The 24423-nt window shown below is 41.9% G+C and overlaps 1 protein-coding gene across 4 annotated transcripts in view; it reads left to right on the forward strand.

Annotated features, from left to right (window-relative positions):
- Positions 1–12798, forward strand: part of NCKAP1 (NCK associated protein 1) — a 248857-nt gene extending 236059 nt beyond the window's left edge. For all 4 annotated transcript variants that reach the window (XM_082260288.1, XM_082260289.1, XM_082260290.1 and 1 more), the window contains 4 exons: positions 1071–1187; positions 1271–1380; positions 8607–8696; positions 12196–12798. In XM_082260288.1, the coding sequence (XP_082116414.1) occupies positions 1071–1187; positions 1271–1380; positions 8607–8696; positions 12196–12312 (434 nt within the window). In that variant the 3' untranslated portion in view covers positions 12313–12798. The remainder of the gene's footprint in view (positions 1–1070; positions 1188–1270; positions 1381–8606; positions 8697–12195) is intronic.
- Positions 12799–24423: the final 11625 nt, after the last annotated feature.

A 24423-nucleotide genomic window follows, 5' to 3' on the forward strand; every position in this document is an offset into this window, starting at 1 on the left:
ACACACACACACCATAATAATTGGTCTATAACACGCACCTTAATTTTAAGAGGGAAGTTTCAGGAAAAAAAATGTAATTTTTAAATAAAGAATTTTGAAGCAAAATATGGATCACTGCCCATCCATGCAGCCTGACCAGTGCCTAATTTGAGTTCCACTTTAAGAAGCAGTTAACGGTCTTTGAAAGTAGCCTTGTCCGTTTTTAAGAAAATTTCCCTTTTATTCTGTGTATTTCTACTATAATTTGCTCATTTGCTCTTGAAATTGCAGGACTATTAATTTCACAGAATGCATTTTTCAAATACATCACGTCTTTTCTTTTAGTTTTGCTAAGTGTGCCTCTGAGTTAACTGAGCAGAAAAAAACCCAGTTGCCATAGATCATTTGACATCAGTTGTGTTTTTTCTTTTAACCTCCTGCATACAATAAAAAAAATGGTGATATTTCGAAAAGTGTTGCAGTACAGTTAACGATATAGGGATTGTAGCAGTTAGAGATGCACTTGGCTGAAAACCAAAAATTACAGTTTAAAAAAAAAAAAATCTATATTTTCATATATAATTGTATTATATTAGACTTTTTAAATCATATCATATGAATTTAAATGAACATGAATTTATTGTCGGCCATTTATTGGCATCTAGCGCAAGAAAAGCTCAAGAAAAATATGTCCCTTTAAATTCTGTGTACATCTTAAAAACTCTGCTTGCTCCATTTTTACATTTTAAAAAACAGCACAAAAAATGCACCTCCCTGCTGAAATGCATTTAAAACACAGCAGGGACACATCAATAATGCACTTGTGTTACATTTTTGATGAGCTTTTTGAGTCCCATGACCCTATGAAAAACGCACCATAAACACAGTGCATGCGTTTTCGGTGCCATTATCTGCACCTTTTTCTCATATTGGCAAAATGCCGATAACACCATTTTTGTCTGCCAACATTTCGGCGCATCTCTAATAGCAGTGTGTATGTACTCTCAAGAGGGGACTGGTATCCGTAACCACTTGGATTCATTTTCCTGACATAAGTTGTATATCTAAATCAATTTCTTTTTTCGTTGCAGAAACCATTAGTCCAGAAGAAGAGTACAAAATTGCCTGCCTTCTCATGGTTTTTGTGGCTGTATCTTTGCCAACCTTGGCTAGCAACGTGATGTCTCAGTATAGCCCTGCCATAGAAGGTATTGTAATGTTTGATAAACCAGAAAGATGCATTGTTGTGCATAGCATTATGTATGTACTAACCATTTTCCTTTTGATTTAGGTCACTGCAATAATATTCACTGCCTGGCAAAGGCCATCAACCAGATTGCTGCAGCATTATTTACCATTCACAAAGGAAGCATTGAGGATCGTCTCAAGGAGTTCTTGGCTGTACGTATAATTTGTCATGCAGGCATTTGGTATATTTCTCCATTCAGTCAGAGCTTAATATATTTATGCTTGTCTATGTGTTTGAGAGCTACCATTGGGCTTTCTGACACATGATCTGTATAGATTTGCTATGTACAAACCTGCAAACAAGCGGTTTCAAATAAACATTGGTTTGCTGAGTCCATTTTTTAAGATGTAAAACATATCCCAGGTCTGTTATGTTGTAGAGACATTATATACCACTGTGTAAAGCTTTTCTACAGACTTGGCTCATATATGCAATTTAAATCTGAGCACTTGTTGATCAGAAAAAGTTCTAAAACTTGAATAAACCCCTTCATGTTGAGGGGTAATTGAAACCTTTGTGGCCAGACCATAGTTTGCCATTTGGTGTGTATATTCACTGAACTTTTATTTGGTAGAGTGTTTTAAAAAGCAGTTAACGCTTATTTAATGCATACTAATTCTTAAATAATATCTTGGCAAATATTTTCATTAAAATCCAATTGCCTATCTATCGTAATTAATCAAATTGTACGTTTTGGTAAAATCCAATTGCCTATCTATCGTAATTAATCAAATTGTACGTTTTGGTATATTAGATGCAAGTTTATGGTTGAAACAATCTTGAGCTTTATCTAATGCCACACCTAAGCCTATTAAATGTCCTCAGCTAAGTAGACAAACCCAGATATTTAGTAAGTTGGGAAAATAAAAACTTTTATTTTTCTCTTTCGTTCATTGATAGACACCGCTCCTGTCATTCTTGACCATTAGGTTATACTGCCCCCTATAGGTATAGGACACTAGACAGAAAAAAACTTTGGCTACACAAATGGACAGTCCCAGGGGGTATAATCACTCTCCCTGCTATAGTCACCCAGTTTTTTTCTGCCTAGTCAGGAGTAAGGACCTAGTTCCTTTCTTGGGATCTTTGGTCCTGGCTCATTTTTTAGATAGAAAATGTTTACTCCTGGATTTTTCCTGTAAGATCTACTATCAACTGCTGAATTGGGCAACGGGCTGGATATTCTAAATCCAGTGGTCACTCCAGTCTGGCCAGCGAGCATGCACAGGCCTCAGCTCCGCGCTAGGTTGGCCGTGACATAGTCCCACTGGACGGGGGCTGGCCCTGCAGGTTAAACGTCTCGTGAGGTCGCATACGACCGGACCTCGTCCTGAGTCACAGCGTTCCTCCTGGGCCAACAGCCCCCATTTCGATGGAGAGGAGGGTCTGTCTGGAGCGGTGCCCACCTAGTTCCTGGTATGGTGAGTAGCTGTCCCCCCTCTACCCCTGGAGGGTTTTGGGTGGATGTGGGCCCCTTCTTGGGACGCTTGGACCCCCAGGTTCATTTCTCTCTCACAGGCACCCCCCCCCCTTGTCAAGTCCCTCATTCTTCCCCCCCCTCCCCTCCACATACGCTGGGGATGTATTCTTTTGGGTGGTCTGGCAGGGCGCTAATGGCGATGGGGGCCGGGGGGTGTGCCGCCAGCGGCCGGGCGATTGATTGTGCAGGGGGTTGTACCTGGTGGGGGCTCCTGCCAGAGCCCCCCCATCCTGCCTGGATCTGTCCTGAGGCCTGGTCCCCCTATTCTGGGTCCCGTAAACCTCGTGGTGCCGCCATTTTCATATTTCCATACACGGCGGCCGTGTTTGTGTTATCCGGCGGTCATTGTCTTGTGGTTTACCTTTGCAAATGGCTGCGGCCATGACAGTGAAACCCTGTGGATGTAATGTCAGCGGTGGGAGCCCCTCTTTATCCCTTGGTGCTGACTCCTGGATCATCTAGCTTCCTGATCGCCGCACGTGTAGTGCAGAATTTCCGGGTGCTTGCAGGTGCCTGTGTTGGGGGAGGGGGGGGGGGGTTGATGAGTCTGGTCGGGTCCTCTCCCTCTCTGCTGAGGATCGTTCTATGCCTTGTACTTGGCGACCGGGTTGTGCTTCTAGCACAGTGGGGGTTGCCCCTTGGCAGTGTGTTGCTGTTTGTGCAGTCCCCCTGGTTACTCATGGAGTCCTCTGAGCACCTTTCCCCACCTGGTCCCCTCTCTGAGGCTGTGAGGCCCTTGGGTCCCATCCATGCACTGACGGCGGTCCTGGAGGCCCTTGAGTCCCGGGGGGAGGTGGCTTGCGGGCGACGGGCTGGCAAAAAGCAGTATTTTCTGATTTATGCATTCCTTCCTCTCAATCTTCTATGCAGGATTAAGGCAGAAGGGATTCCGGTCATCTTAGTGGCTCCGGACTTTCCTCGCCGGGCTTGGTATGCGGTTCCGGTGGGGGCCGGCCGTCGATGTTCCTTGGAAGCTTCCTCTCGGGGAGGATCTGCTGTCCCAAGGACCGATCTTCCATCCTGCTTTACAATCGCTGGCTTTAACGGCTTGGCTGTTGAACGCCAGGTGCTAAAGGATAGAGGTTTATCTGAGTCGAGGATTCCTAAGCTGTTAAAAGCTAGGAAATCTACTTCTAGGAAGATCTACCATTGTGCGTGAAAGATGTACATTGTGTGGTATCAGTCTCTTGGGCTTCATCCTTGCTCCTTCCCGGAGGCTCGGATCTTAACCTTCCTTCAACGGAGAGTTGAACAGAAATTGGCCTTAAGTACCATCAAGGGCCAGGTATTGGCCTTGGCGATCTTTTTCCAATGACCTTTGGCCACACGCTCCCTGGTGCGTACTTTTCTTTAGGGTGTACGACATTTGGTTCCTCCAGTGCGGGCTCCGTTTCCTCCTTGGGATCTTAATTTGGTGCTTTCAGCTCTACAGAAACCTCCCTTTGAGAATATTCGGAGGATTCCCCTGCTTACGCTGTCCCAGAAGGTGGCCTTTTTGGTGGCTATATCACCTCTGCGCGCAGGGTGTCGGAACTGGTGGTGTTATCCCGTCGTTCACCTTATCTGGTGATTTGCAAGGATAAGCTGGTGCTTCGCCCCTGTCCGTCATTCCTTCCTAAGGTGGTCTTTGTCTTTCATTTGAATGAAGACATTGTGTTGCCTTCCCTGTGTCCCAGGCCTAAACATCCAAAGGAAATTGCCTTGCATGCCTTGGATGTGGTCCGGGCAATTAAGGGTGTACCTGGCAGCTATGGAGTCTTTAAGGATGTTACTCTTTGTGCTCACGGATGGATCTCGCAAAGAGTTGTCCGCTTCCTCTGTGACCATTTCCAGATGGATCAGACAGACAGTGGTTCAGGCCTGTTCCATCAAGGGTCAAGTTCCTCCTTTCCCTGTCAAGGCGCACTCTACTAGGACGCTTAGTGCCTCCTGGGCCTTCCATCATCAAGCATCAGTGATGTAGGTTTGCTCGGGGGCCACCTGGTCGTCGGTGCACACTTTTACAAAGTTTTTTAAAGTGGATGTATTGGCATTTGTGGATACTTCCTTTGACCGCAAGGTTTTGCAGGCTGCTGTTTAAGAGGACCTGATCCTCTTTAAAGGTGTATTGTTTTCTTCAGGTGGGCTCCAGTTGTTTTGGTTGTGCCCCTGTTGCCTGGTAGGCTAATGTGTTTAGCCTTGGGAATTTTTTTGCTCTTCCCCACCCCTCATGATTAACACTGCTTTAGGAAGTCCCAATGGTCAAGAATGACAGGGGCTATGTCAGTCAATGAACAAAAGAAAAAATGGGATTTTTGACTGTAAAATCCATTTCTCTGATGTTCATTGAGACACAGCACCCACCTCTCTGGGGAGTTGAAATTCTTCTGACACGGCTTGTAACAAAACTGAGTCACTATAGCTGGGAGAGGAAGTATACCCCCTGGGACTGCCCATGGGTGTAGCCAGAAGTTTTTTTTTGCCTGGTGTCCTACTCCTCTAGGGGGCAGTATAACCCAATGATCATGAATGACAGAAGCTGTGTCCGTTAATGAACATCAGATAAATGGATTTTACGGTAAGTCAAAAATCTTTTTTTTTTGCTTTACACATTTTACTGGAGGATGCTAAAGACAATTTAATTGTAATGTTTGGCGTTTTTTTTTTTTTTTTTTTTTTTACAATCCACGGTGTGCACTGAAATAATTATTCTGATTACTTGCTCACCTTGCCTGTGCTCAACCTGCTCATTCTCCACCTTGTAATTTGCTCATTTTTTGGCATCTTATTGCCTTTGCAGTCAACAGAACCTTAAAAAAGCCAAGTATTTGCTCTAGAAGTTTGATTTGATGGATAGCTTCTAAACTAATTAGCAGGGAAAGTACATTATCCATGACCAATACTGGAAGTTTGATGGTTACGATGATCCAAGAGTGTGCAATAATAAAATACCTAACCCAACTAAAAGTTATGTTAAATGCTAGAAATCTGTATAATAAGATGGAAAATATAGAATCTTCTGCTACTTAAAAAGTAGTAAACCACACTTTTTTCTTTTATGTAAACCTTGCAAGACATTTGCATAATGTGCTAGCTCATTATGAAATACTTACCATAGAACACAGCCCTTCAGCGGTGCGCTGACAGGGCTTCCATCTTTACCCTTTCTTCCTTTCCGGGTTCGTGTCCTACAGCCTTCTGATTAGCCGCGCGTGATGACGTCACTCCCGGGCATACTTGCGGGAGTCAAGGACCGCGGCACGGTGCTCTGAAGGGAAGGCACCAATATGCCATCCTTTCAGAATGCATGCGCCGGTGACATCACTGGCTGCATGCAGTGTAAATATCTCCTAAACCATGCGAGTTTTCGAGATATTCACTGTACCGGCAGGTAAGCCTTATTATAGGTTTACCTGTAGCTAGAAATAAAAAAAAAACAAAAGACGTTTACTTCCACTATAAGGGCAATTTTGACTTTTTGGGAGCATCTAACCTGGTAGCTCCAATGACTGTACTGCAAATATCCAGGGATACCCATACCCTCTGTTCCGAAAAGGATGTTTGACAGTGCATGTGAGCGATTACATCATTAACCAGACTTATCCTGGTTCTGAGTTCTTATGGTTGGGAGTTCGAAGAAGGACAAAGATAAATAAAGAATGCATAAAAAGTTACGAAATTAGCAAGGCGGATTATGGATCTAAATTTTGAGGAAAGACTTAAAAAATTAACCTATTCCCCCCTAGAAAATTGATGCTTTATGGGTTATAAAACAACATACAAATGCATTAATCGTACCTAAAATATAGGGGGGCACAAATATTCCATTTAACGACTCTGAGGAAGACACAGTCTGGCCAGAAATCGATTTGGTCTTAAGCTGCATTGGTGGTCTTTATAGTCAGTGGTTAGTGGCTTCAGCAGCAATTGTTAAATTAAAGAAAATAAATGTTAATATAATAGTATTGAGATGTTTTTATTCTCCAGGAGACTTGGAAACTTTTCACACATTTGTACTTTTAAATCTGCAGCGTAAATACAGCTCTCAGTGCCTTTTAGCATGGTACATTCTTTACGCAAATCCATAAGAAGTACTAAACAACTTTTGGAGGTACCTGAAAATATACACGAACACACATCTTTTTACTACTTTCCTACTTAACGCTGCCTTGAGCTTCCCCGAAGTGTTTCCACTTCGTAAGGCCCAGTTCACACAGGGGATATGCACAGGGATGTGCTGTGCTTTCCTGTGCGATTCACATGCAGTTCTGTGTGGTGCGATTTCAGCCCATTCATTTTGAATAGGCGGATATTGCAGAGCACCACACCAAAAGCAGTACATGCACTACTTTTGGAAACTCTCTGCCACCGCATGGTATGGTACTTCTGTACCATGTGATCCAGTGTGGGCAAATGCACTGCACTTGCACTCTGTGTTTGTGGTGTCTAACTTAATATAGATACCCGCTGCAGATCACAACTGCAGTGCAGAGAATGCAGGTTTCCATGTTCTTGTGTGAACCGGCTCTAATAGTGTATATTGAGCATACACCTGTCCCACAATACAATACTCAGTGCCTGGACATAGTGGTTTATCCTTTTTTAAAAACCGGTTTAAAAAACACTCCCATTTTCCTGGTTCTTCGAGTGTACCAAACTGTAAATAGCATTGAGTCGTCACAATGCTAGTATATTACAATCAGACAGTATTACCACTGTATGCTCTCAATGCACACCTTAGCATGACAACAGACTGGCCCCTCCCCTACGCATTACGCCACAGGGTCAAGTGGCTTCCTCAGGGGGATTTCCCCCTTTATATCAAGTTTTTAATAAACCAGTTATTTTAAAAAGGATAAAGCACTATGTCCAGCTTTCTTTTTGTGATTTGGGTAAATGGAGATCAATATAGAAAAGGAGGCTTCTAATCCTGAAACTGCCAGCAAAGGAGTGAAACAGCACAACAGATCCCCAGAGAAGGGACAAAGGCGTTTTATAGACCATTGGTTGGTCTTTTCTCCATAGAGACGGCACATCGGATGAGGGGATTATCACTAATGCATGTGGATGATTGGAGCACATAGTGGTGAACATTATTTAAGGAAGAAATCGCTTGGACAAGTAAACTATATAAGTGTGTTACTGATGAAAGATTGAGTACTTGCATAGTCATACTAAAGGACACTTTATGGACTAGTGCATTGTTTGTTTTGTCAATGTCACATTTTTGTTTTGGTTTAATGAGTTTGAAATATGTTAGTATCCCTTTAAATCTACTTGCATAAAAATTTTTCAAACTCATTAAACCAAAACAAAAATGTGACATTGACAAAACAAACATAGCGTGACACCATTTTCTGGCTATAATTTTGCACACTGTATTGGAATAGCCACTTTGAAGAGGTTTTAGGCAACACTGGGGGGAAAACTATATCCAGAGGTACATACTGATAGCGTTTAATGTTGGCTTTCACCTACAGCTGTTAACTGTGTAGTTCATGAAATGGGTTCACTTTGAAAACATTTGCTGTTTGCATGTCTAGTGCAGTGTACAGCAAGTGTATCTAGGATGAATGGTAATGGGTAAAAGCATACATGCATTGAATATGCATATACAGTACCGTCCCCTTGAAACGCACATTTGCAAGAAGTGTAAAATGCCTTGCAAAAGCATCATAATGCATACATAGCACTCTAGAAAATTCATAGTTACAATGTATGTGTTCCTAAAAGTAGACCTAAATATAGGCCTTTCAGCTGTGTTGGTGATGTGTAAAGATGATGTTGTCTAGTGGCTTGTCAGTGGATTCCTGATAAAATGCATCCGTATACATTTGTATGTGTATCTTCTATTACCTGTTCAGAGAAACCATGTACTTATGTTTCTGTCCACTGTGCTTTTTTTTTTTTTTCTCACAGCTGGCATCTTCTAGCCTCCTGAAAATTGGCCAAGAGACTGATAAAACAACAACAAGAAACCGAGAATCTGTTTATTTGCTGCTAGATATGGTAAGTTCTGCAAAGTCATTTCTTCACATCTCACAAAACTTGCACAACTTACGAGAGATCCCAGTAAAACAAAAAGCTCTGCACTTGTCGATTGTGCCTTCAGGTAGAAAATTTCCAGATACTTTAGCTTTGAACACCAGGAGCTTAGTGCTGGAAGTTTTTGGTTAGAGTTGTACCTGTAGTTTAGCTTTAATCATTGTGGATCCCACAATAACCAATACTGAGATATGAGGTATGGCTGTGCTTGACTTTCCAAAAATTGGCATTTGCATTAAATATTTCCCTGGGGTTTGGGATCCCAGAACACTTGGGTATCTTTTTTTTTTTTTTTTTGCCCAGGCAGGAATTTCACATTACAAATTAACATTTCTCTTTCGTTCGACAGACACAGCGCTTCATAAATCATAATTACTGGGTTATAGTGCCGCCTCCAAGAGTAGGACTAGGCAGAAAAACACCTGGCTACGCCCATGGGCCATCCTCAGCTAGTATATTACCCCCCTCTCTGCTCTACGTAATCAGTTCCTAGTCAGGAGTAAGGGCCTAGGCTCCCGGCTGGGATATCTGGTCCTAGCAATTCTTTCTCCTTCCTTCCTTACGTCTTTTTTTCTTTTTCCTCTCGGGAGATCTACAATCAATTGCCAGGCTGGGCGACGGGCTGGATAATCTAGATCCAGTGGTCCCCCCAGCCAGCAAGCACATGCAGACGGCAGCTATGCGCTAGGTCGGGCTGCGGCATAGCATCATGGACAGAGGCTGGCTCACAAGCAAAACATTTCGCAGGGTCGCATACGACCGGGCGTGGGTCTGAGTCGCAGCGGTCCCTTGGCCGACAGCTCCCCTGCTTCGGTGGCAAGGCTTCTGTCTGGAGCGTTACCCTCCTCTCCCCCTTTGGTGTTTTTTTTTTGGGGTGGACTCGATGGAGTTCAGATATTTCTAATACTGCTTGCTACTAAACTGATTACCTAGATCAGAGAGGGGGGTTATATACCAGCTGAGGATGGCCCATGGGTGTAGCCAGGTGTTTTTCTGCCTAGTCCTACTCTTGGAGGCGGCCTAAATCTACATGCTATCCATGCATGTATAGCATGCTATATACATGCTGTTCATGCATTCCAATAGCAAGAATCACATTCTGGCCAATGGAATCAGTGAAAGCCCAAACACTTAATGAGCCTAAACGCCTGTGGAAAACATGCTTTTAGGCAAGCTTTTTTTTTTTCCTGCCTGGAGCAAAATGCCATGATACCTTAACCTCCCTGGCGGTCTGTTTATGTGAGAATTTTTTATCTCAAAGCTGTACGTTGTTTTGCATGGAAATCTGTTTTATATTGTAGGCCTGTAATTCTTAGGAATAACTCACTTAAATCTGTCCAAACAAGTGTCTAGTAGACATCCCGGGTATGATAAAGTTTGAAACACGAAATCATCAATTATAATATAATAATACATTTTATTCAATAATCGAATAAAACCAAAAACACTGAAATGTGTACAAACAATGGGTGCGATATTACTAGTCACTGTAATAATGAGTTAGTAAACATCTCGGGTATGAAAGATTTTGAAACCTGGGATTGCACAAAGTCCGTCGTCCCAACACCCAGTGGTATCTGGTTTCTGGTATCTGGTTTCTTTTCTTATTTTCCTTCCACTGTCCTCTCTCTTCGAGCGACAAACAACGCACATCCTTGTAGGTGCTGAATTTTTCTCAGTTGGTGGGATGTAGTCCATGAAGTGACGACCAGTCAGGCGTTCCGAGTTGACAACACCAACAGCACGACGTCCAGATCTATTCACAGCCATTGATGGTGTTTGGTGATTCAAAAAGATATGTTCGGCAACTTTCAAAATGAAGTTCGAATTAAACAGACACCTGAAGAATTATTAGGCCCAGAAATTTCCAAATGTCATCTTTGGTCACTGGTTCCCACTTTCTACATCTTGCAAACTTCTGATGCGTAGCCAATTGCTCTTTGTACCAGTTTGTCTCGGTAACTATTTTTTTCAATAACCTAATCGGTCAGAACTAATTGTAGTTATGCCAAGGGGTTGTCATGGTCAACGTCCACTTTCATACTAGGTGCTCCATTAAAGAGGTTGTAAACTCCCCATTTACACTTCAGCTCATTCTAATCTGCCTAGAGAAAGCAATAGTTTGGTGCCTGTAAAGGATTGCTTACTTGTATAATCTTCCTGTAATTCCTCCTGTAAAAGTTGATGACGTCATCGGAGCATGCCCAGTTTGTCATTCAATTCACGGCACAGTTTGTGTGCTGTTTCATTAACATAACAACGCCTGCTCTCCCTGTATGTGTGAAAAACGGCACGGCTATGAAGCTTCCTGCTTCCTTATCTCACATGGGGAGTGAACAAGAGAGGTCACACAAGGGGAGGGGGAGGGAAAAACGGCACACAGAAACACAGAGAGTCTGCACTACACTGAGAGATTTCAGCCAAAGAATGCAATAAGGGCGAAAATTACATCTGCAGGTGGAGCAGAAAGGAGGAGATGACATGGCGCAGCCCAGAGCAGGAAGAAGGAAAAAATTGAACTTAAAAAAAAAAGGTATTTTAAGAAGGTTCTGATTTAAATATTTTATGTGTAATGTATTAATATTGTAAGTCCTTTTAATACATTCTAAAAGATTGATTTTTATAGCTGAGTTTACTTCCTCTTTAAATGGGAATCTTGGGGGCACCAAGTTCTCACATCGCTTAGCTCAGTCGCAGAATCATCACTGTCGTCACTTTCAGTACCTGATGAGGAATTTTTCCACAAATCAATATCGCTCCATTCTTTAAATAATTCCAATTCATTGTTTTCCAGTTTGTCTAAAAGCGCTTTTGAGCTAAAAGAATGCTTTTTGAATGCCATGGACGTTCTCAATTTTCCAGGCACAAAGAACCACAAAAGTACAGGCAGGGCACTGAGAAAAGCCACTAGGTGAAAAGCTGTGGTGAAATGGCTTGATATAAAGTTGTAATCCTAACAGATTACACTATATCATGTCGTTTGTTTTATTTTTTGAATTTCCCGCCAATTCCATCCCTCTGCGTTGCGGCGCTCGCAAGGAAGGGAATCGAAACACAGGTGCAGGCATTGGACGGAGCTTACAGCGGGAGGACGACGGGGGATCGTAGCGGAAGCTAAGTGTGATTGTGGGGTAATCCCGAGTGTAGCTCAGGGTTACCGCTTTTGGCACTGTATATTAACCCGGAGCCACACCCGGGAATACCGCCAGGGAGGTTAATGGTCACAGTTTGCTTGAAAGTTGCTTCAAATAATTGCGTAAAGGAGAGCTTTGATTTGAAAAAATTCTTTACAGAATGTAAGCAAAGAGTTAATAAAAAAATAAAACTGGAATGCTTGCAAAGAAGTTCATTCACCCAACTTGTTCAAGCATAACTGTCTAAACTAGTGATTGTTCAAATGTCCTAATTTTTTTGTATAATGCGTTGATTGATGTAATAAACACATTTGTTTATGCTCACACAGATTGTGCAAGAGTCACCATTCCTGACCATGGACTTGCTGGAATCTTGCTTCCCATACGTCTTACTGAGAAACGCTTACCACGCAGTTTACAAACAGAGTGTAACATCCTCTGCATAAACATTTACTTTGTGAAAACACGGCACAAGCTTGTTCAGCCTGAAAACTGTGGAGTATTTTTTCCTGAATGATTGGGAAATGAAAATGGTTTTGTGACCTTAATTCTTCCCCCCATTCCATTGTACAAGTATTTTTGACAAGTTGTTTCTTATTTTGCAGTTGTACTACCAGATAAGCTTGGTTGGTTGCACTACATTACAGAAAAATAAATATAAATAAAAAATAAAATTTCTGAACAGTTTCATCAAGAGAATTAAAAAATGAGGGGACAAACTAAAACAAAACACTATTTTTTGCTTTTTTTTTTTTGGTTTATTTTTGTTTTGTTTTTGATAACTCATCATGCTGAAATATTATTGCTTGTTTATTATTTCAAAGAAATGTATTTAGTGATTATTTTAGATGGTGGTATAGGTGACATATGTGTGTAAATTATTTCATATAGGAGCGTTATAATCTGTACCTTTTTATGTTCTTATCGATAACGGTTTGGTTAGGTGATTCTGTGATTTTCTGTGAAGTAATTGCACCATTTAAATCTTTTCTTTTTTTTTTTTTTTCCCCATTGCATTCTGCAGTAAGTTCTAGAACAAAACAAAAATTGAAAAAAAAAATCTCTCCACTTTCTGTGACTACTCATTATTTACAGTACAGACTTCCTTTCCGGTATTTTAAGCAGCAGATGTTTGTAAAAAGCATAGTATTTTTTTTTTATTCAACTAACTTCCATAATGCTCTGTTGGCATTAACATTACCATTGTAATCTGCTATATGGTATGACATTCTCATGCATTTATCAAATGTTCATACATTGTTCTTTTTCCCTTAACCACTTTTATATGTTTTAACTTTTTGAAATTCAAGTGTACCTTCCATAACGTACAATAAACACTAGACTGTATCAAAACAAGGCGTGCAGTGCTTGAATTTAAATCCGATGTTGTTAATGGCCCATTCAGGCTATCCGAATGTGGTAATGTGTACGCTACCACAAATCACAGCAACATACTTTGGTATGACGTGGTGCCAATCAATCTGAAAGTCACTACAACACACCTTGCCAACAGACTTGTGCTACCAAAAATGCTATGTGCACTTTTTTTGGTGCATATACCGACCTTTCAGATGAATGAACTGCCCTTATGCAGTGCACATTAACGTGTGTACACTACTCCAGTTCCGTAGTGTAAATGGACTCTTAACCACTTTAAGACCAGAAGATTTGACCCCCTTCCTGACCAGGCCCTATTTTGCGATTCAGCACTGCGTTACTTTAACGGACAATTGCCTGTCGTGCGACAATTTACCCAATTAAAATTGACGTCCTTTTTTTCCCCACAAATAGAGCTTTCTTTTGGTGGTATTTGATCACCTGTGCGATTTTTTATTTTTACTCTGTAAACTAAAAAAGAGTGACAATTTTGAAAAGCAAATCAAAATTTTCACTTTCTGCTATATGACAATCCCAAAAAAAAACTTTTTTTTTTTTACTAGTAATGGCGGCGATCTGCGTTTTTTTGCGGGACTGCGACATTGCGGCGGACAGATCGGACCCCTAACTGACATTTTTTACATTTTTGGGGAGACCAGTGACATTACTACAGTAATCAATGCTAAAAATATGCACTGTTACTGTAATAATGACACTGGCAGGGAAGGGGTTAACCTTATGGGTGATCAAAGGGTTAAATGTGAGCCTCATGCTTACTGACGTGGTGTGTGTGTGTGTGTGTGTGTGACACGGACAGAGATCGCAGGTTCAGCTATGCTGAATCCTGTGATATCTCCCAGTCTGTCACTGAGAAGATCTGCCTGCTTTGTTTACATAAGCAGGCGGGTCTTCTCACACTTTCCCTGACGATCGGGGAAGGGAGGCGGCAATCGCCGCCTTTCCTCCTCCGGCCCGACTCCCGCTGTGTTTAGACACAGCGGGAGCGAGCCTCTGGCGCCGCCGAAATCACTAGGAGTCCAGCGACGTTGGTCTACGTCACTGGATCCAGGGGAGCCGCACTGCCGCAATAGGATTACTGTAAACAGTGGGCAAGTGGTTAAGCTGAACTCCAGGTGAACAAATAAACTGATTATTTTTTTTTTACCCCCCTCTGTCCTATCCTAAAATCTATACAACTCTGCTACACAGCCCAGCCCTGTCTGACAAAGGAGACTTTATTATCTTAAGCATTCAGCATAGGACACAAGCTTGATCTTCATAGACCCAGAGTGGGTCTGTGAGGGGACATTTTAGGAGAAGAGGACATGTTCAACCTGGGCTCTAGCTTACTTTGGCCCAGCACTGCATGACTAATTGCCGGTAAAAGTGTGACAGCGCTGAGAGCTGGAAGTTGGCCTGGGCAGGAAGGGGGGGAAAGTGTCCGGTGTTGTATTGGCTAAATGTCACACATGGATTCATATACAATCAGAGAAACACAACAGCATATAGTTAAACACTGTCATAAAATGGTGAATCAACAAAAAAATGTCATAATGGAACATACAAAATGTGATAAATATAAAGCATGTATTTAACTATAAATGAGCACAGAGAAGAACCTACACCTGAATGTCCATATGTAAAGACAGACCAAACTGATAGTCAAGCTAGGTTGATATAATGTTGCTTAAAGGCTGTCAAGTACACACAGCCTACACGGGCAGGATGTCATGAGACACTTGCCAGTTCAAAAAAACAGTTGACATTTTGCCCGTGTATATGTCGGTCGGTCTGACAGAAGCTGGACGTTCATGTTGGAAAACCAACATCTGACCGACTCCTGGTCAGTGCTCTGTCATTGGCGGGGAGCGCTGATTGGAGTGTTCTGGCGAGGGGGTCTTCACCCTGTCGGAACACAACAGCTCAGCGTGGGAGATAGCTGAACTAGCCTCACATGGTAAGTATAGCGGCTCCGACTGGAGCGGACAGTTTTTTGTTTTTTTTTTTTCCCTGCAGCCCATTGAATTGCAAGAAAAAAAAACTAATGTGCACCCGGCTTATGACTTGAAGGTCACTAATGTATTCAATGTTGTGCACAGAAGTCCTGTCTCTGGCTTTACAGGCAACCTGTCAATGAATGTAGCTTACTGTGTATTAAATTATAATTTGGAAAATCTTGGATAAACGGCACATCTACACAGCTGTCATTACACAGTGAAAGCAAATTGCTATAAACATGTAAACAGGCACAGACGGCATTGGCAGGATAAATGGAAATAATCCAGCAGGTAAGTAAGGTGAAACACTTAATCAGAAATTAGCGGATTCCAGAGGCCTCTGCTGACAGGGCAATGCCAAAATGCAAATTTCTTGTTATTTTTGTTCTGGTATGTGCATAATACCCTGCTTCAGAACTTTTCTAGCCATCTGCTTCTTGATGAGTAACAGGGCTTGTTCCTATTAAGAGGAGCCTGGCACCCTTACAGAGTGTTTTCCAGCAATCCAATATAATGTGATATTGTCACGCATGCCCCAGTCTTGGAAACCTACTTCTGAGGCGAAGAGGCTTTTTGTTTCTCCCAAATTCAAGCTTGGGGCCTATACTTCAAGTCTTGGACTATCAAGTCCTCCTTTGAATAAGTCCTACTCACAATGTTGGGATTCCCCATTTTTTAGAGTGGATGATGTCTTTTAATCTTTAAAACCATCTAAGACATTTTAGATACTGGTGTCCAGAATGTGGCATCCAGGGCTGCAAGCTAGAATTTCAAACTTTGCTTCATGTTGTCAAATCTGTAAACTTGTCCAAAAAGCCTAGCTGATCACTGCATTGATCTGGTACAGCTCCTTCCTCAAAGGGTTAAAGCCATTATTCTGGAGCGGGAAAGGTTTAAGGGTTTTTACTAAAACCTGCTTAGTTCTCAAAGCAAAATGGGGAATTTGCCTCATACTCTTCTACAGGTTCTCAACACTTTCCTTTGGGTATAAACATTCTGCATGGAATTTACAAGGTCAGTTATTGCTTCCCTTCATCTGTGAGACTCCTTTGAGAGACTCTGTGAACCTCAAGGATGCTTGCTTGCATATCCCCATCTTTCTGGTGTATCAACGCTACATGCATTTGGAGGTGGGCATGTACCATTTTCAGTTTTTTGGCCTTCCTTTCGGTCAGTCCACTGCCTCTTAGATCCTTTTTTTTTTTTTTTTTTATCGTATTTCCATGTACGACAAACAAACATCACATTAAACAAGACAATGAATATTCACATATTGCCCATGCAGGGGCTAGACAGTGGAAAACACATAATTCAAATGCAATTAGCAGTAGAAACACCAAGCTGACAATGGTGTTACGCTAACCTTTGCTGTCAGGTACCAATAAATAAACCAAAAGAGATGATGGTTGGCCCATTTTCCCTGCACTAAGCCTAAAGCTAACCTGGGCCCAGCTAGGTGTCTCTAGATCCTTCGTTATCTGAAAGCTATGGAGCAGTGGTGGGTTCTACCAAACATTTAGCCTGCATTTAATTATGTTTAGCAGGACAACCCCTGTTTGCGTAGGTATCCTTATATGGTGGGAAGTTGTTAGTAATCCAAGAAGGAGGAGCCTGCTTTTTACACTGCAAGGCCTTTCTTGCATAAAAGATGAGGGTTTTTTTTCTGTCCTGTTATGGAGAAGAGGTCTAACAAACGGATTTCAAGGGCTTGAGGGACTGGTGTTGATGTAAAGGTATTGATAATAGTTGTGTCTTACCAATAGCTTATGATAGCAGGGCATGACTAGAAGACGTGGGCATGACTACATCTCCAGCACTCCAAGGGGTGGGACGGAGGAGGATACTTCTTAAAAAGCCCATATGTGAAATCCAATTTTTTCATCACAATGTCTTAAATATTGATTGGACCCTGGGCAAACATTTTCTTGGGCCCACCAACCACTCTTAGACATATAACAAAAATAGAAGGAAGACTCAAAATCGGTTTACTGCAGCAGATCAGGCAGCGATTGCAATTGGTTGCATAACCAGAGACTGCGGATCTAATACAGGAGATAACCAGAGACTGTGGATCTAGTACAGGAGGTGATCAACTAAGTAACTATTTTAAAATGTTCCCTATCTGCAATGTACTGCTATGCTGTTAGTAAACAACAGGTCAGACAGTCAGGGTTAGGATAACAGTCAAAAAACAGTCCATGGGCAGAAGGACCTACCTAGACAGCCGGGCTCACCACTCACTCTCATAGGTCCAGGGACGGTGCTCTCAGATGTCCAGGTTTGGGGGCCCTCAGAGGTCCAGGTGTTGGGCCCTCAGGGGTGCAAAAATGGTGTTCTCCGAGGTCCAGAGGCAGGGCTCTCAGAAGTCTGGGGTCGGAAACCCTCAGAGGTCCGGAGGTGGGGATCTCAGTGCTCCAATTTCAGCTCTGAGCATACAGGCTACATGGGGCAGGGTCAGAGCGGCAGTGGAGCCAGTGCGCTCTGCAGTGTTATCATGGAACACCAATTTTCAAGCAGCGGGGGCTCAAGGGGAAGCTGCTTTGGGCCCCCTAACAATGACAGGGCCCGGGACAGCTGCCCCTTTTCCCCGGCGTTAAGGACAGCCCTGTGTATAACCGTGTAACCATATATGCTAGTGGGTATCACCTTCTACAATATATCATTTATACATACGTAAATCAGCACTTAGAAATCAGAATATACAGTATATAAACGATTTTACTTTTGGCATACAGTATACATACTCCACTATCTGTGTACTGTTATAATTACTCAAAAAGCCCTCCAAATTAAGTCCTTATGTGACAATAAAATATATCCACTGTGCATTAACCCCTTCTCATGCAGTATTTCAAGTGTGTTCCACCACCATTCACACAGTGCGCTCACCTGATTGTATTAACCTATCAAATGAATTGGTTACTATGTACATTCCCATTTAAGGGGTCTTATTTATCACCTTTAGGTGCCTTTGGATTTTTAGCCCCTGGATCTCCTTCTTGTCATAACTCTTGTTAACAGGAACAGCCTTAAGCCACACAATCTGTAAAGAAACTCGTTAGCTTGAAAAATTGGCACTTTATTAAACTAATAGAAAGATACAGAAATAGTGCACTACGAAGTTAGTGCAGCAGATTAAAATTGCTTTAGAATTTACAGGTGCATTGTTCCCTAAGGCAGTGGTTCTCAATTCCGGTCCTCGGGACCCACTAACAGGCCAGATTTTAAGTATTACCTTGGGGGATGCAGACTAGAATACTGCAATCACTGAGCAGCAAATTAGATCACCTGTGATGTAATTTAGTTATCTTGCAAACCTGGCCTGTTGGTGGGTCCCGAGGACCGGAGTTGGGAACCACTGCCCTAAGGTATAAACATCGGCATCACCTATCAAGCCAACCTGTTAGGGAAGGCTTCTCCATAGTACAAATGAAGTTCCCAGGTACATACTTATGTGACTGCGCAGGCCGAGAACTGGCCGTAAAAAGATGTATACAGAGGCGCGCAGATGTATGCGCATGCGCATACCCATGTTACCAATACTGGCTCCAAATGGCCTATTTAAATGGGGTTACAACGCTGGCTAATTGCTGTTTGCCCTACAGCATTCTATGTGCTTGTTCCTGATCTCTGTGCCTAACCTTTGGTCTTGATCTGGCTTGCCCCTGACTACATTTGTCTGCTACTTGCTCTGACCTTAGCTTTGTCCCAGATTCTGTTCCTGCCTGATCTGCCTCACCTTTGCTGACACTGGCCTGTGACCTGACTACTCTTCTTCCTTCCGTTTATGCCTGACCCTCAGGCTGGATGAGCGGAAAGCAGGGTCAGGCAAGCCAGGTCAGTAACAGACAGATGGCTCAGGCATAAATGGCAGGTAGAAGAGTAGTCGGGTCAGAGGCCAGTGTCAGCAATGGTGAGGCAAATCAGGCAGGAACAGAATCTGGAGACAAAGCCGAGGTCAGAGCAGGTAGCAAGCAAACGTAGTCAGGAGCAAGCCGAGTCAAGATCAGATGTCAGGCACAGGAATCGGGACCAAGCACACAGAATGCTGTAGGGCAAACAGCAATTAGCCCCATTTAAATAGACAATTTACTACCAGTATTGGTGACGGGAATGCACCTGGGTATGCGCACGCACATCTGTTCTGCCAGTTCTCGGCCTGCACATGCGCAAATGTATGCACATGGGAACTCCATCTGTACTATGGAGAAGGCTTCGCTGACAGGTTGGCTTGAACCATCCAGTGACTTCCTGGTAACATGATGACATCACTAGGCTGGCTTTAGTCACCGCCCTACATGACTTACCTATGGAATCCATACCTTAAGGGGCCAATGCATCTGTAAATTCGGAAGTGATTTTAGGGTGGTGCACTAAATTTGTAGTGCACTATGTCTGTGAGCGTCTTTCTTATTTTAATAAAATGCCAATTTTTAGGAGTTAAAGCACCATTAAAATCTTTGAAGTTGTTTTGAGCTGAGGAGTTTTGTGATGGATTGTGTGGCTTAAGGCTGTTCCTATTAACAGGATTAGGACAAGGAGGAGATCCAGGAGCAAAAATCTGGAGATACCCAAAGAAGATGTCTAAGACCCCTTAAAGGGGAACGTGCATAGTGACCTATTAATTTGTCAATACAATCAGGTGAGCACACTGTGTGAATGGTTATGGAACTCACTTGGAATGCTGTCCTTTTGCTTTTCCATTGGATTGCGTTTTACTGCTCAGGATGATGTCCCCAGGACATTATGATATAAAAAATGATTGCAATTCCACTGTATTAATTTAGTTTTGCCTGTCCAGGTAAAAAGGCTAAACCCAAAGTTGCCTTTAAAGTATATCTAAATTAATGTTTCTCCTTTTCCCGCTCTATTAGTCCCAGTAAAGGGAAAAATATCCTATTATTGGAACAGAATGTGAAAAAATATCAGAGTTTTAACAATTCCATACTCTTATACAGGTCCCTCTCAAAAAATTAGCATATTGTGATAAAGTTCATTATTTTCTGTAATGTACTGATAAACATTAGACTTTCATATATTTTAGATTCATTACACGCAACTGAAGTAGTGCAAGCCTTTTATTGTTTTAATATTGATGATTTTGGCATACAGCTCATGAAAACCCAAAATTCCTATCTCAAAAAATTAGCATATCATGAAAAGGTTCTCTAAACGAGCTATTAACCTAATCATCTGAATCAACTAATTAACACCTGCAAAAGATTCCTGAGGCTTTTAAAAACTCCCAGCCTGGTTCATTACTCAAAACCGCAATCATGGGTAAGACTGCTGACCTGACTGCTGTCCAGAAGGCCATCATTGACACCCTCAAGCAAGAGGGTAAGACGCAGAAAGAAATTTCTGAACGAAGAGGCTGTTCCCAGAGTGCTGTATCAAGACACCTCAGTGGGAAGTCTGTGGGAAGGAAAAAGTGTGGCAGAAAATGCTGCACAACGAGTAGAGGTGACCGGACCCTGAGAAGGACCGATTCCAGACCTTGGGGGACCTCCGGAAGCAGTGGACTGAGTCTGGAGGAAGACTGGGGAGAGGGAAATGCCAAAATGCCTGAAGTCCAGTGTCAAGTACCCACAGTCAGTGATGGTCTGGGGTGCCATGTCAGCTGCTGGTGTTGGTCCACTGTGTTTTATCAAGGGCAGGGTCAATGCAGCTAGCTATCAGGAGATTTTGGAGCACTTCATGCTTCCATCTGCTGAAAAGCTTTATGGAGATGAAGATTTAATTTTTCAGCACGACCTGGCACCTGCTCACAGTGCCAAAACCACTGGTAAATGGTTTACTGACCATTGGCCTGCCAACTCTCCTGACCTGAACCCCATAGAGAATCTGTGGGATGTTGTGAAGAGAAAGTTGAGAGACGCAAGACCCAACACTCTGGATGAGCTCAAGGCCGCTATCAAAGCATCCTGGGCCTCCATAACACCTCAGCAGTGCCACAGGCTGATTGCCTCCATGCCACGCCGCATTGAAGCAGTAATTTCTGCTAAAGGATTCCCGGCCAAGTATTGAGTGCATAACTGAACATAATTATTTGAAGGTTGACTTTTTTTGTATTAAAAACACTTTTCTTTTATTGGTCGAATGAAATATGCTAATTTTTTGAGATAGGAATTTTGGGTTTTCATGAGCTGTATGCCAAAATCATCAATATTAAAACAATAAAAGGCTTGCACTACTTCAGTTGTGTGTAATGAATCTAAAATATATGAAAGTCTAATGTTTATCAGTACATTACAGAAAATAATGAACTTTATCACAATATGCTAATTTTTTTGAGAGGGACCTGTATATGTTTATGATATACCCAATTGCATTCGCTTATGGCTGCTTATTAGACTTTGTAAATTTTGCCTGTATGCTGGGAATAAGATTGGACAAGTTAAAGTTTTAAGAAGATTCATGTCTATTCAATCTCTTGCATTTCATTAGAAGAAAAGTTGGCAGTCATCCACAGTCTCTGTGTTTGATTTCTTCTATGGTGTTAGCTCTGCTATCCTTCACACAGTATTATTCTGACAAGACAAGCTCCACACTGCACTCAATCCAAGACTACCGCTATATTATCACATACAATAAATGGCACATTAACTAGTATATGGCTTGATATTGAGCCCCCATTCACACTTCTAGATTGTGTGCTCTAACGAGCAGGGCCCTCTAATTCCTCCTGTATTGAATTGTATTGTAACTGTATTGTCTTCCCGCATATTGTAAAGTGCTGCGCAAACTGTTGGCGTTATGTAAATCCTGTATAATATAATAATAGCATAGGTAGGTGATTTTGAGGAATTTTTTCCAGTTTAAGTCAGTGGGACCAAAACACTCCACTCAGCTTCAAAAGTAGCTTGTGTATCTTTTCATTCTTTAGGTGTTGAGCTACAGGTGCCTAAATGCTCAGCTGTACACAGGGAAAATTTAAAAACGTGGGATTTTGGAGCTTTAAGCTACAAAACACTTATGTATGAATGCGTCTAAACAATAGAAAAGACTGTTTTGAAACAAAATTGGGAATGTATTTCTTGTAAATAAACCAAAGCAAAGAAAACCGCATTCCTACATTGAGTTATGCAAATTAAAATGCATAAATCAGTAATTAGGGAAGAAGTCCAAATTTTGTTCACTTATTGATAAAGGTTTTAGTACACTATCAAATAGTGGTATTTGAAGCACTGCAACTATAGCACCTTAATTCTTTAAAAAATATATATTTGTTTTCTGGATCCCATGCTACTCCAATAGCAATAGCCTCTAAAATAGATCACATATCAATTTAGCGGTAACTTATCTCTGAATTTTTCTCTGTGGGATTGTTCCTGGTCTGTGTGGAAAGCAGAGGCAGGAACAGATCTGTCTCACCCAGAAAGTATGGTGTAAAGTAAAGTAAAGTAAAGAGTTGGTGCCTCCAATACTCGGTAAACACTCTTGGACAGGAATAAACCCTTTTGGCTTGGTGCTCTACCCTGATGCATCCCCTTCTGACCAACCCCCTTTTTTTTTACTTTTTACTTTTCCCCCATCTCCTCCCCTATTACCATATTTTAACCACATACACCACCCCCTCTTTAGATGCCCCAATGGGACCACCCAACTATTGCTTATGGCTACTATTTCAACTGCTAAGGACCAACTTAGAAACTACCCTACTAACTAACGGTACCTTGCTGCCTGCAAGTAGTGATTCCTGTACTTACACCGCCTTCTGAAACTCCATCTGTTAGCAATTTTGTAGTTCAAAAGGCAGGCTCAGAGAAATGTGTGACACAGCAGTGCCTACTCACAGGGCATAATGATTTGTGTGGGGATCCTCACAATGTAAAGGCTAGTACACACTATAGGAAATAGGAAAATGGGGTGAACATTTTTGTCCAAAGAATTTTGGTACGATTTTTGTATAGTGTGTACACAACTTTCGACAGCCGATTCTGAATTTTCGTACGAAAATTCAGGAAGGGACAAACTCCAAAATTTTTCTTGTACGGGAAAAAAATGAACGATTTTCATTTAATGTGTACCGTTTTCGTATGATTTTTGTACAAGAAAAATCAGAAAAGAAAGACTGCGCACGATCAGAAACAATAAACAACAACAAAAAAAAGCCTTTGTCATACGAGAATTTTCGTACAAATTTTTGTTCATTGGTTCCGAGTTTCTTATAGTGTTTACCCCACTTTATTTTGTAAACTTCAAGACCATTCACATTAATGGGAATAGGCCAGAGAAAGGTAAAAAGGTTGGCTAGATGGATTATTCCTTAAATGCATCCATTAAAATGTCTGCTTCTGGAAGGCTCCCCTTCTGGACATTATGCTGTGTCCATGTGTGAATTTCATGTAAACATTTAGCTGTATACGTGTTAAAAAAAAAAAAAACAGTTCGCTGTTTTTTTTAATGATGGATGAAAACCAGCTCTGTGCTCATCCATTATAATAGCTTCTTGTGTTTGGAATGAGCAATGAAACAGTCTCTGTGGGGTGAGATGGAAGTAATACAAGGTTACAAATTGCTTTGATATTCTCCTTTGTCTAATACATCAAACTATGAGGCTGGATCGGTGCAAAAGGAGACATGACCAGATGATTAAAATTAAAAATTTGGACTGTATAGATGTTTGAAAGAAGAAGAAAGAGGATACAGTATCCAAGCTGTAATCAGAGGTTGTGAGTAGGTTTAATCTGTATTTTCAATATAGGTAAATATAGACATGTCAGCACTGTCCAGTAAAGAATACAATTACATTTCAGGCTGGGTTCACACTTATGCGAATTGGATGCAGGTTTCCCCGCATCCAATTCTCATGACTGGAGTGTGACCGGATCTCAAAAGAGCCAGCTCACACATCTCCAAGGCGGTTTGGGGAGCGAATTGCACAGGGGTCCTGTGCATCTTTGGCTCAGTTTCAGGTCCGAAATCAGCCAAAAATTCAGGCCTGATTCGTCCTTGAAACGAAGAACAAGGATGGACCAGACCACTTCTGTCAGCTGCATCTGTTTCAAGTGTGAACCCAGCCTCAGACTACTGGAATTAGACAACCTTAAAGATACATTTTAATTATTAGATTGTAAGCTCTAAGGAGCAGGGCCCTCTTATTCCTACTGTGTTATAGTGTATTGTATTTGTACTGTCTACCCTCAAGTTGTAAAGCGCTGCGTAAACTCGGCGCTATAT

The sequence above is a fragment of the Pelophylax lessonae genome (genome assembly GCF_965119305.1).
Source record: "Pelophylax lessonae genome assembly, chromosome: 6".
Taxonomy (NCBI): domain Eukaryota; kingdom Metazoa; phylum Chordata; class Amphibia; order Anura; family Ranidae; genus Pelophylax; species Pelophylax lessonae.